At 38.6% G+C, this 14,145-nt stretch overlaps 1 protein-coding gene across 6 annotated transcripts in view; it reads right to left on the bottom strand.

Moving 5' to 3' along the window:
• Nucleotides 1–14,145, bottom strand: part of NTRK2 (neurotrophic receptor tyrosine kinase 2) — a 411,482-nt gene that overhangs the window by 356,560 nt on the left and 40,777 nt on the right. For all 6 annotated transcript variants that reach the window (XR_003035866.2, NM_001075225.2, XM_010808129.4 and 3 more), the window contains exons 4-5: nucleotides 13,701–13,769; nucleotides 10,367–10,521 (exon numbers count right to left, since the gene is read on the bottom strand). Coding sequence is in view for 5 of the 6 variants with exons in the window: in NM_001075225.2 (NP_001068693.1) it covers nucleotides 10,367–10,521; nucleotides 13,701–13,769 (224 nt within the window). In the remaining variant the exon portion in view is untranslated. The remainder of the gene's footprint in view (nucleotides 1–10,366; nucleotides 10,522–13,700; nucleotides 13,770–14,145) is intronic.

Below are 14,145 nucleotides of genomic sequence, written 5' to 3'. Positions count from 1 at the left end.
AAAGCAACGGTCCACTGTGTGGCTTGCTGTATTTTAGTGGATAAAAACCAGTCTCTAATAAAAGGAAGGAAAGCAGTAAACTAGACTTTGTAAATGTTTTTCAGAAAAAAAAAAAAATCAACCTAGCTAAGATGCTAGGGAAATAAAGTTGTTTACCAATCTAAATTATACGTGGAGTATTAATATAGCATTTCATCTTCTGTGAACGCTAACAAATATGAATTACTATCAACCTGTTTTCCTGGTTTAAAACAAAAAAAAGGAGTATATACATATATGCTAAAGAAATATGCATACTATAAATTATAGTGGAAACAAAAGTAAACAAAAAACAAATCATTAACATCAGTTTACCTCAAGGAAACAGGCCTCTCTTCCTGGACACCTGTGACCCAACCTTTCACAACATAGATAATATTTTGTTGATGTATCATAAGGAGGCTCTACACTAAAAGTCCAAAGGTTGGTAAAGTGAAAAACTGAAATTACCATTATACATAATGAAAAAAATCAAAGGCAAACCTAATTTCAATCCATGGGACTATTAAGGATGTCAGCAACAGTTAGAACTGGACATGGAACAACAGACTGGTTCCAAATAGAAAAAGGAGTTCATCAAGGCTGTATATTGTCACCCTGTTTATTTAACTTATATGCAGAGTACATCATGAGAAACGCTGGACTGGAAGAAACACAAATGAATCAAGATTGCCGGGAGAAATATCAATAACCTCAGATATGCAGATGACACCACCCTTATGGCAGAAAGTGAACAGGAACTCAAAAGCCTCTTGATGAAAGTGAAAGTGGAAAGTGAAAAGGTCAGCTTAAAGCTCAACATTCAGAAAACAAAGATCATGGCATCCGGTCCCACCACTTCATGGGAAATAGATGGAGAAACAGTAGAAACAGTATCAGACTTTATTTTTCTGGGCTCCAAAATCACTGCAGATGGTGACTGCAGCCATGAAATTAAAAGACGCTTACTCCTTGGAAGGAAAGTTATAACCAACCTAGATAGCGTGTTCAAAAGCAGAGACATTACTTTGCCAACAAAGGTCCGTCTAGTCAAGGCTATGGTTTTTCCTGTGGTCATGTATGGATGTGAAAGCTGGACTGTGAAGAAGGCTGAGCACCAAAGAATTGATGCTTTTGAACTGTGGTGTTGGAGAAGACTCTTGAGAGTCACTGGGACTGCAAGGAGATCCAACCCATCCATTCTGAAGGAGATCAGCCCTGGGATTTCTTTGGAAGGAATGATGCTAAAGCTGAAAGTCCAGTACTTTGGCCACCTCATGCGAAGAGTTGACTCATTGGAAAAGACTCTGATGCTGGGAGGGATTGGGGGCAGGAGGAGAAGGGGACGACAGAGGATGAGATGGCTGGATGGCATCACTGACTCGATGGACGTGAGTCTCAGTGAACTCTGGGAGTTGATGATGGACAGGGAGGCCTGGCGTGCTGCGATTCATGGGGTCGCAAAGAGTTGGACACGACTGAGCGACTGATCTGATCTGATCTGATATGATAACTGCACAGACATTCAACCCTCAACTGGAATTATCAGCTTTTATTCACTATGGTTATTTAACATATATGCAGAGTACGTCATGTGAAATATCAGGCTAGATGAAGCACAAGCTGGAATCAAGACTGCCAGGAGAAATGTCAATAGCCTCAGATATGCAAATGACACCACCCTTATGGCATAAAGTGAAGAGGAACTAAAGAGCCTATTGATGAAGGTGAAAGAGGAGAGTGAAAAAGCTGGCTGAAAACTCAACATGCAAAAAACGAAGATCATGGCATCCAGTCCATCACTTCGTGGCAAATAGGTGAGAAAAAACGAAAACAGTGACAGACTTTTACTTTCTTTCGCTCCAAAATCACTGCAGATGGTACTGCGGCCATGAAATTACAAGATGCTTGCTCCTTGGAAGAAAAGCTATGACCAACCTAGACAGCATATTAAAAAGCAGAGATATTACATTGCCGACAAAGGTCTATATAGTCAAAGCTATGGTTTTTCCAGTAGTCATGTATGGATGTGAAAGATAAACCATAAAGAAGGCTGAGCACCAAAGAATTGATGCTTTTGAACTGTAATGTTGAAGAAGACTCTTGAGAGTCCCTTGGACTGCAAGGAGATCAAACCAGTCAATCCTAAAGAAAACCAGTCCTGAATATTCATTGGAAGAACTGATGCTGAAGCTGGAGCTCCAATACTTTGGTCACCTGATGCAAAGAGCTGACTCATTAGAAAAGACCCTGATGCTGGGAAAGATTGAAGGCAGGAGGAGAAGGGGACGACAGAGGATGAGATGGTTGGATGGCATCACTAACTCGATGGACATAAGTTTGAGCAAGCTCCAGGAGTTGGTGATGGACAAGGAAGCCTGGTATACTGCAGTCCATGTGGTCACAAAGTGTCGGACATGACTGAGCGAGTGAACAACAATTCACTGTGGGGCCAGCATGTTCTATGGTAACTAGTTACTAGTAAAACAGATTGAGGGATTTGACCCAAAAGAAAACTGCCTTTTAAATACATTTGTTGCCTGCTCAGAACCAAGCATTTCATCCACTAGTAACACCTCCTAAAGACACTCTCTTCCAGAAATTTAGATCATAATTACAGTACAAAAAAATTAAAGTACAAAGTACACTGTTTTGTAAGAATTCCATCCAACCAGGGGAAAAGACTAAAAGGTTTGTACGGCAAAACTAATCACTAAAGATCAACCAAATGCATAGGAACTAAGTACAAGAATTTAGAATATATACTGTTATAAATAATGTCATTGAAAAACACTAAAAGAAGTAGTGGGAACACTTCTATGTGGAGTAATAAATCAGCACAGTCTGGAAAAAGAACCATTCTTCACTAGCACTTGTGTGATTTGGTTTCTGTCTTTAGAACTACTGCTCATAATACCCCCTTTTTTCTGATTAATGTGGAAATTTTACATGAATATGTTTTGTTGCCTTGTAATTAATAGTTTTCCTAAGGTTAAAAGGGACTTGGTGGAGAAACAGACCACAACATGTTTCACAGCATGAATAAATTTACAGTAATTCACGGCAGGAGGGGCTGTTAGAAAAATATTGTGAGACATTTCAACTGTGCTGTGAATGGGAATGGGAACTGTGCAGTTCAACTTCCCAGCCTTGCCTACTGAGCTCATTCAATCACTAAGGGCAGAGGAGAAAGAAGAAAGGATATTCTTTCAAAATGCGAAAATGACAAACATTTCAATGGGAACTGCAAAGTGCTAAAATATGAAACAATTTGGCTGGAAAAATATAAATGTTTAACTCATCTCTACTTAACTGACATATCTGGGACATTATATAAAATATCTAGTCCAATCTGATCATTAATATAATGCAGTTCATGCATTTATTAATTGATCAATTCAGAAAACATTAATCAAGTGACTCTTATGTTCAAAGGATACATCAGGCACCATGGAGGATGTGTTTTTGCTTATTAAGTGGAGCGAATTTGGGGACTTACCTGGTGGTCCAGTGGTTGAGAGTGTGCCTGCCAAGGCAGGGACACAGGTTCAATCCCTGGTCCGGGAACTAAGATCCTGCATTCTGCAGGGCAACTAAGCCCATTCACTGCTAAGCCAGAGTTCTAGGGCCCACGAACCACAACTAACGAAGTCCGAGCACCTAGAGCTTGTGCTTTGCAACAAGAGAAGCTACCACCATGAGAAGCCCATGAACTGCAACGTGGAGTAGCCCTCGCTGGCAACAACTACAGAAAAAGCCCTCATGCAGCAACAAGGACCCAGCACAACCAAAAATAAATTAATAAGTATTTTTAAAATGTAGAGAATTTGTTCATCATATAATGCTTACACAGTTCAGTTCAGTCCAGTCGCTCAGTCATGTCCGACTCTTTGCAACCCCATGAACCACAGCACGCCAGGCCTCCCTGTCCATCACCAACTCCCTGAGCTTGCCCAAATTCATGTCCATTGAGCCGGTGATGCCATCTAACCATCTCATCTTCTGTCATCCCCTTCGCCTCCTGCCCTCAATCTTTACTAGCATCAGGGTCTTTTCCAATGTGTCAGCTCTTCACATCAGGTGGCCAAAGTATTGGAGTTTCAGCTTCAACATCAGTCTTTCCAATGAACACCCAGGACTGATCTCCTTTAGGATGGACTAGTTGGATCTCTTTGCAGTCCAAAGGTCTCTCAAGAGTCTTCTCCAACACCACAGTTCAAAAGCATCAATTCTTCTGTGCTCAGCTTCCTTTATAGTCCAACTCTCACATCCATACAAGACTACTGGAAAAACCATAGCCTTGACTAGACAGACCTTTGTTGACAAAGCAATGTCTCTGGTTTTTTTTTTTTTTTTTTTTTTTTTGTGAGTTTGAATGTTTATTTCTTATTCAAAAACACATCCTGAGCAACACTAATACTTCACTCTTTAGAATTTGAAAACGTGTCTTTGCACAATCTGCTTTTCCCATCATGTCGGGCTTTTTTTTTTTTTTTTTAATTTTATTTTATTTTTAAACTTTACATAATTGTATTAGTTTTGCCAAATATCAAAATGAATCCACCACAGGTATACATGTGTTCCCCATCCTGAACCCTCCTTCCTCCTCCCTCCCCATACCATCCCTCTGGGTCGTCCCAGTGTACCAGCCCCAAGCATCCAGTATCGTGCATTGAACCTGGACTGGCATCTCGTTTCAGACCTATATATAGGAAACTATAAAACACTGGTGAAAGAAATCAAAGAGGACACTAATAGATGGAGAAATATACCATGTTCATGGATTGGAAGAATCAATATAGTGAAAATGAGTATACTACCCAAAGCAATTTATAGATTCAATGCAATCCCTATCAAGCTACCGACAGTATTCTTCACAGAGCTAGAACAAATAATTTCACAATTTGTATGGAAATACAAAAAACCTCGAATAGCCAAAGCGATCTTGAGAAAGAAAAATGGAACTGGAGGAATCAACCTACCTGACTTCAGGTTCTACTACAAAGCCACAGTTATCAAGACAGTATGGTACTGGCACAAAGACAGAAATATAGATCAATGGAACAAAATAGAAAGCCCAGAGATAAATCCACGCACATATGGACACCTTATCTTTGACAAAGGAGGCAAGAATATACAATGGATTAAAGACAATCTCTTTAACAAGTGGTGCTGGGAAATCTGGTCAACCACCTGTAAAAGAATGAAACTAGAACACTTTCTAACACCATATACAAAAATAAACTCAAAATGGATTAAAGATCTCAACGTAAGACCAGAAACTATAAAATTCCTAGAGGAGAACATAGGCAAGACACTCTCTGACATACATCACAGCAGGATCCTCTATGACCCACCTCCCAGAATATTGGAAATAAAAGCAAAAATAAACAAATGGGACCTAATTAAACTTAAAAGCTTCTGCACATCAAAGGAAACTATTAGCAAGGTGAAAAGACAGCCTTCAGAATGGGAGAAAATAATAGCAAATGAAGCAACTGACAAACAACTAATCTCAAAAATATACAAGCAACTCCTACAGCTCAACTCCAGAAAAATGTCTCTGTTTTTAAATATGCTGTCTAGGCTGGTCATAACTTTCCTTCCAAGGAGCAAGCGTCTTTTAATTTCATGGCTGCAATCACCATCTGCAATGATTTTGGAGCCCCCAAAAATAAAGTCAGCCACTGTTTCCACTGTTTCCCCATCTATTTGCCATGAAGTGATGGGACCGGCTGCCATGATCTTAGTTTTCTGAATATTGAGCTTTAAGCCAACTTTTTACTCTCCTCAATGCTTACATAACGCAATACTAAAAGGGGAAGTTTTTAAAGAAAGCCCACCTTACAAAGAAATTAAATCCCAATAGCTCTTTTTTATTGAAATTAAAGTATTACCAGTTGCAAACCAAATGCAATGGCCATAGTTACTAGCAAATTTTGGGGTTTACAGTGATGAAATACATAAGTCCATACTCCTGTGAGTTACTCTTAGAGTTAGCTAACAAGTTTCATTAAAAAAAAAAAAGTGGCAATAAGATAAACTCCATCCATTGTGTTTAATCTGTGACTTAAACACAATAGATATATAGATATGTTTTAAATGTTTGCTGAGGGTGAGACCTAAAAGAAAACCCAACTGACCATTAATCCATGTTTTAAATAAGACTTGAAGACTTGAGGATATTATCCAACATGGAATTTCAGAGACAGAATTTAAATCCAACAATCTAGAATAATCTGATGCTCAATCTAACTTCTCCTAAAGAACCAAAGTTGGGAAACTGTTGTGAGGAAAATTAATACGTGACTAAGCCCCAGACGTCAGTTTCTCCCTCTCATCTCAAATCTCTAGAAATTACATCAATTTTTTTTAATAAACAATCATATTGGAAAATAAGAAGCCATTGTATTGCTGTATAAGAACTATGAGAAACTGCTGAACAAAAGAAAGTAGGGAAATGAAATTAAAGAAAAACAGCACAGTTTGAAACAGACACGAGTATGTACTGCAACAAAACAGGGAGACTGCTGTGCTGACCTGAGACTGGAGGTGGACTGCAGGGCACAGTGGGGCCTCCCCTCCACCAAGCCACGGGGTTATTGGTTAAGAAAACAAGAAGAAGTGACAAGAGGAATAAGCTTTCCTCATCCCACCCTGGCCCTCCCACCTCAGGCACAGCATCCAACAATTGCTGCAGCTGCCCCCAGGTAGAAGCAATGACTACGGGAAGTTTACAAGAGAAAATCAGTCATGCTAGGTACTGAGGATACCCTAGAGATAAGATGAAACACTATATGGAAAAGGGTGTTTCAATCATTAAAAAAAAAAAAAAAAAGCATCACTAGAGATTTCAGAAATTAAAAATTGATTGGCAGAAGGAAAAATTCAGTAGCTGGAGAAATAGCTGAAGGGCAAAGTAGTGAGTAAACAGGCCCCCATTATGCAGCACAAAAGAACCAGCAGATGGAAAGTATTATAGAAAGAGTGAGAGGTATGGAGAGAGAAGCCAGAAGTGTAAATAACCATCTAAATAAATTATAAAATTCTTCCAGGACTGAAGATGTGAATACTCACACTGAAAAAGTACACTGAATGTCAAACAAAATAAAATTTTAAATACACACACACATGCCTAGTTACACTGTAGTCACATTTAAGAATAACATGGATAAGGAGAAAATCCTAGAAAATTCTAGAGAAAAAAGAAAAGCATGGGCTACCTATCAAGAAAGAAGCATCAGGCTGGCCTTGGGCTTCTCATCAGCAATACTGAACACAGGGAAAACGTGGTGATATCTGCAAAAATCTGAGGAAGTTATCTTGAGTCTAGAATTTTACACTCAGTCAATTCCAATGAGAAGAAAAAATACAGGCTGATTTTCCATTGGGCAAGAACACGAAGATTTTTTTTTTTAATTTATCTGAAAGAAATATTAGAAGATACACTCCAGCAAAAAGAAAAACCACTCCAAGAGGAAGTAGTGGAACAAAATTACAGGACATACAAAGAAATAGTAAATCCTCAAAAACATCAAGTAACAATCTAAAAATAAAATCTCACATAATAACAATCTGAGAGAAGGGAGGTGAAAGTACAGGGAAGTAAAAGCATCTTTTCTCATCTTGTTGGGTATTCTTTCTGGATACTTACAGAAAATATGTTTAAGTATGTGTGATAAATATTTTGGCCTTATATAATTTATAGAGGAACAATTTATAACTTTCAAACAATTAGGAAAAATAAAACAATGACCAGTATCAGTGGAAGGAAAAGGAATAATCTTATAGAAAAATAGGCAAGATATAAGTAGGCAATTCAATGAAGAATAATTGCAATGTCCAAAAAACAGAAGATACTCAATAGCGATCAGGAAAATGCAAACTAAAAAGTAATGACATACCATTTTTTTAGAGATACAAAAAATAAGAAGCTTGCTATAAGGTACACTTTGCTAGGGTGGCTATAAATTGGTAATCACTTTTCAATGTACAAACCATATTAACCAAAAATTCTGTTTCCTACTATGTACTCTAAAAAGCCTTTGCATCTGTATGTATGTAGAAAGATTATGTATGAGGATACTTGTTGAAATAATTTTGTAATAAAATGGGAAATGCCCATCAATATGGAAAATTTAACATAATCAAGATATATTCTACCATGAACAGCAGACGAGGATTTAAAAGATATGATAGATCTATGATTACTGATCTGAATGATCACAAACAAGCATAAGACAAGTTTAATATGCAAATGTAGGAAATTATTTTTGCAAAAATTTGTATTAATAGTATTTGTGCAATTATAAGAAAAAAACCTTTGGAAAGAAAGTAAAAATCAGCAGAGAAAGAACATAACAGCTTAAGAACACATACAAAAAAGTCTGTCAGTTCCTCTTTTCTAATGTTGCTTTATGAAAAGCATTGTTGACACTGAAATTAATTTTGAATATGACCATAAAAGTAATCATTCAGTCCTAATCAATCAACCAAACACATGCCCTCTAGCAGTGGATTCAAGGCCTCACTCTTGTATACAGAGTTCATTGACTAATTTGTAGGAAACAAATTCAAAAATATTAAAAATTGACAAATTGGTCACGAAACATTAGAACCAGTTCACTCCTATCCCTCCCCTACCCCAATCACAATGGTCTATCAACAACACATTAGGTGGGTGTATTATAGGAATGTTCTCAAGACAATATGGTCAAAAGTTAAAAAAAAAAAAAAGAATTGGTTTCAGGCAAGGGCAAAGCAGACGTCTATTAAGAGCCTTTTGTGAAATCAGAGCAGGAGTCAGATGCTTTCTCTTTCCCCTCTCGGTGGTTGCTGAAAGTGTGGCCACAATAGCCGTGGGGACTTGGGAGCCAGCCAAGTGGCCAGGTGACTCAACATTCAATTTCTTGCCCCTCTAGGCGATTTCTCTCAGTGGTACAAATTTATACCAGAATAGAGAACAGTTATCAGGAAAAGATAGATATTAAAAGCTTTTTTTTAAAGTACTGGCTAATAAAGAAAGCTGAGAGAAGTTGACAAGGGACAAAGCTTTATTCCCCATTGTGAAATCAAAGGGTCCTCGTTACAACACAAATCTGGGGAAAGGGTAACTGCTGTCTTCTAAGACTCCTCGGGGGAAGAAACAAATGCTTATCATTCCTTTATTACGTTCTCATTAAAAATGAGCAGCAGCTATATTTTCCTTAAATAAAAATTGACTCCAAACAATAGACTCCTCTGAAAATGAAGACTTGAAAGTTTATGGTTAATACACAGATTCCCCTTAGACAAGAACCAGGTGTTACATGACAGTCTGCTGTGTCACCAGCCACTGGGCCAGAAGATCACATTTAATTGTGAACTGATTAACTGGTTGACTGATTAAAATTTCAACAGAGGAATAATATGCATATGTGGGTACTGCAGAGATATGTCCTTAGAGCCCTCGGCAGTAAAATCCTAACCAGAACCCTTGGATTTTCCTTTCTTGTAAACACACTGGCACTCACAGAGCTATTTTATGATATGGTGCCCTTCTAAATTCTGGAAGTACAAATGCTGGGGAGAGAAATGGGGGACAAGACTAAAGGAGACTGTAAATCCAGACATGGGAGAAAGCATGTTTAAGGGCACGTTTGTGGCACCCCACCAAGAGACACTGACATCTGGGACCAAGACAAGTTTAAGGAATGTTCTATATTGAATTGTATGTTCTCATGCTGCCAGGACACATTATCCCCTGAGATCCTTCCTCTACATCAGTAGTACCCAACACTTTTGGTACCGGGGATCACTCTCATGGAAGACAATTTTTCCACAGAGTGAGGTTGTGGGGAGGGGGGTTCTGGCAGTAATGCCAGAGTGATGGGGAGCAATGGGGAGCAGCAGATGGAGCACTGACCACTCACCCACTGCCCACCTCCTGCTGTGCAGTCTGGTTTCTAATTGTGCAGTCCACAGTCCCAAGGGTTGGGGACCCCTGCTCTACATAGCCTGGGTGCCAACCAAATATATATGGCTAGTGAAGTACCACACTCTCAGCAGATACTTTTTGGATGGATGGATGGATGGATGCACAGAAAAATGAACAAAGAAACAAAGGAATAAACAGTGTACACTTTTTCTGCATGCTTAAAATCATACACTGATCATTAATATTCTACTTGCAAAGAATGCTCAGCAAAGCTGCTCTCAGCTACTGTACACAAACGTGGTCCAACCCAGTAGAGACATCCACAGCATATATACAAAATCTGGGTAATGGTAACCTTCACAGTCTCTCTATCCACAATGGCAATTAGATAATTAATAGCAAATAGAACTCATTGATTTAAAGGTATATTACCACAATGGGGTATCTGCAGGTTTGCCAGTGAAATATTCTTGCTGTTTTCATCCAGACAGTACAAATCCTGAGTTTCTGGACTAGGTTTAGTCTCTTGAAGAGTCTTGATCCACATAACGTCACAGGAGCATGTAAATGGGTTGCCCACCAGGATTCTACATGGAACAAAAATGAAATTCAATCAGCCTTCTCTTTCTCAGTTTTAGCTATAAAAGTGTCTAACAAAGCACTAATAACATTATGAATTCCTTCCATCTGGCAATCTGTGGAAGACACACCCATCTTTATAGTATAACTACTTATTATTCAATCATTAATTGAACACTGATCTTCTGCTATGTGTAAACACCTCCATAGAGGCTAAAGGATGCAAAGTGATATAAGACCTTTCAGACCCATAGGGAAACAAGATAGGAATAGAAATAACCATAATGTAGTACAGAAAACAATGTCTCATAAGATGGAGAAAAATAAGATGCCATGACAAATTTATCAGAGTTATTACACTGTTTTGAAGATCTTAAGGGAAGAAGCCAACGTTAAGTTTTCAGGAACATCAACATATTGACTTTTAACCAGGTTAGAGATTCAAGTGTTACCACTTAATAAGTTCAAACTTCAGTGGAGGACAGAGCAATTTTATCTGATCTAAAAATGAGATTATGAATACAAGACAAAAGTGTGAGTGCTGGGAGGGTATACTCCTGGCTTTCCAAATGACATGATCACAGTCCAGTTTGACTGGTGCAAGAAAGTCAAATTGGAGTGAATGTGACTGATGGAACCTGGAAGGAAGCTCTCGGACATCTTTCTCTCTCTCTCTCTCTCTGTCTTTCTCTTTCTATCTTTCTCTCTCTCACACACATACACACACACACAGAAAAACACACAGACACATACACACGCACGTGCACCCATCCCAACCTCAGGTTTTCTGAGAGCAAGGGCAACTGAGCTACAGGCTGAGCTACTTAGCCCCTGTCAGAGGGTGTCCACAGAGAAAGCCACCATTCAGACATGCTGCCTCGGACTCCTGTGGCCTGTGATTGGTAAAGGAGGAAGTAGTCAAGAGGAAAATAAAAACCACAAGAAAAAAATCTTTAAATGCTTTTTTATAATACTCAGTGGCCTATTTAAGATGACTTCCATTTATGGAAATGAGCCTTTAAATGAGGCCATTTAAAATCATTATGTAGACTCTGCCTGGCATTAACCACAATACTTGAGATTTCCTTGAGGACAGGACCTGGGCTTTGCAACATCATTTACTCCTGTGGTTTTCTGGTTGGATTCTAAGAATCTCAGGGAATCCCTGGAGACTTTTCCAGGAGTTTCTTTGGGGAAAATGTGGTCAAGGCATATTAATTTAATTTGTGTTGGCTTGACAGCCTCCAAATATCCCTCCAACACCAAAATAAGAATTGACACTACTGGGTATGGAATATGCCTTTGAATCCACAATGTTTAAACTCCAACTAAGTTGTTTCCTGGTGTTTTGAATCCATGAAAAACTAAGAAGGAATAAAGAAGCAAAGGGATCTTCAATTATAAATACACCAGTGTTCATCCGACCACACAGCACAGGCAGACAGCTGGCTTCTTCCTCTCACACACTGAGCAGACTTCTTTTGCAGTGATGGTTAGAGCAGGTTAGACTTAATCTGTTTAGGCTTCTACCTCTTCCACTGGATAGCAGAGTCCTGGAATGCACAAACCTTTCTCCTTACATCCCCATGGCCTAATGTCATGTTAGTTTGATTTGTAACAGGCACACAGTTAACATTTGTTGAGTGACTTGATCAAATATGCTACAGGGAGAATATTGAGACATGTGAAAATGAAACCAGAATCCAATTTTTAACCCATCACAAAAAGTCTGTGCAGTGATGCTCAAAATTTTTATACTAAGTAGCTTACTCTACTTCACATGTCTTCCTTAAGCTTTGTATGCCCAGCCCTAAGTTAGAACCTAACTCAAATGGCTCAGATATAAAGAATCCACCTGCAATGCAGGAGTCCCAAGATAAATCCTTCGGTTGGGAAGATCCCCTGGAAAAGGAAACGGCAACCCACTAAAGTATTCTTGCTTGGAGAATTCCAGAGACAGAGGAGCCTGGTGAACTACAGTCCATGGGGTCGTAAAGAGCTGGACACGACTGAGCACGCATGCATAGGCTTCATTGCTAAAATAGGCCAACAGAAGCCTCAGTTAATCCTCAACTAAACTCTTGGTGGGTTAGAAAACCAGTGTTGCCACCTTCTGGATTATGTTTATTCCAAAAGAGTTGCCACCATGTAACTCTCTTTATTACCTAACTCATTAACTTGGCATTGCTCTACTAGTGGCATCTTCTAATCTGCACAATTTCTTTGTGAATTAGAGGTGGACCCTACATCCCAGGCCACATATAGGTTAAGAAAAAGGTATTGCCTAGTACTCAAAGACCTGGTCCACCTTTGCTCATTTCTGACACACACATCCTGGGCTTTAGGGTTCTTTGCGTAGGAATGTCAACAGTTTATATTTGCTTCACAGTGACAGCACAAGAATTAAGAGGACTTCTCTGGTGGTCCAGTGGCTAAGACTCTGAGCTCCCAATGCCCGGGTTCAACCCCTCATCAAGCAACTACATCCCACATGCCGGAACTAAAAGATCCCAACTGAAAGAACTGGCAAAGCCAAATAAACAAATGAATAAGAATTCAGCACACTTGGAAATGCTGGCTATCAAAGATCAATAAATTTCTTTGTTTTTCCTATCGTTTTACAACAAAAGGGATTTAGGCATGAGGATAAATCCTGAATGCAGTGACCGACCCTGTAGGAAATCTCACAAAGATAGGTGGGTAGGGAGAGGGTTGTCTCTACTCCAGTGTTCATTAAGGGCCAGTGGGCACCGTCATTTGGAGCATAAACCAACAGTGCGTGCTGGCTTTGCCCACTGGTATTAATATTTCCTCCTTGAATGCATTTGCTCTCCATTAGGCCCTGGACAGAACAAAAACCAAACCAATGCTATGAGATGTGTAGCCATACTTTTCACACAAAACCCTTATCTTTTCCTCTCCTTTAGAAAACAAGTCCTTTATGTAAAAACATTTAAACTCATCATAAATGATACATTACTATTGAGATTTCTATTTTTTTTACTGCTGAATCATACTCTAGTGAAGGAATAAAAAAAAGTAGCCCACAATTAAGAAATCGTTTTTCAACTCATTTTCAAATTTTGATATAAAAATAGATTTGCAGCATCGCTTATTTTTAAAAATACTTAATTACACTTCCCTTTGAAATTATTTTCCGCAAATGCCATACAAAATTATTACTTACAGCTCAGACAAGTCAAGGTGACGAAAATGTTTCCTAGACAAAATCGTCAGTTTATTTCGGGTAAAATTGCTGAAAGGAATCAAAAACATTAAATGTGAATTACAAGTGTACATTTCCGGAATAAAGTATTTAGAATTTTTTTTCAAAACATAATTTTATTTGATCATGGTTCCTGCCTCACTTAGATCCAGTAATCTTTTTCTTTCACCTTGAGATATCTTAGTTTTTCCTGCCTCTGCTATAATTCTTGCTTGAAAGTGGGGTTGGGGTGGGGGGTTTATAATTTTCATAATGTCTATTTTAAATCTCTTTTTTACCCAAAAGTTTCTTTTCCATATTCTGAGCCAAGTTATATACCTCCTAGAGATATTTGACTTTCTGAACAATTAATAGGAGGATTAAACTAAATTAAATTTAAAGCAAAACTCACTAGACGAAAAGATAC

The sequence above is a fragment of the Bos taurus genome, chromosome 8 (assembly GCF_002263795.3).
Source record: "Bos taurus isolate L1 Dominette 01449 registration number 42190680 breed Hereford chromosome 8, ARS-UCD2.0, whole genome shotgun sequence".
Classification (NCBI taxonomy): Eukaryota; Metazoa; Chordata; class Mammalia; order Artiodactyla; family Bovidae; genus Bos; species Bos taurus.
Note: the sequence above shows the minus strand (reverse complement) of the source record. Positions and strands in the feature narration are given on the sequence as shown.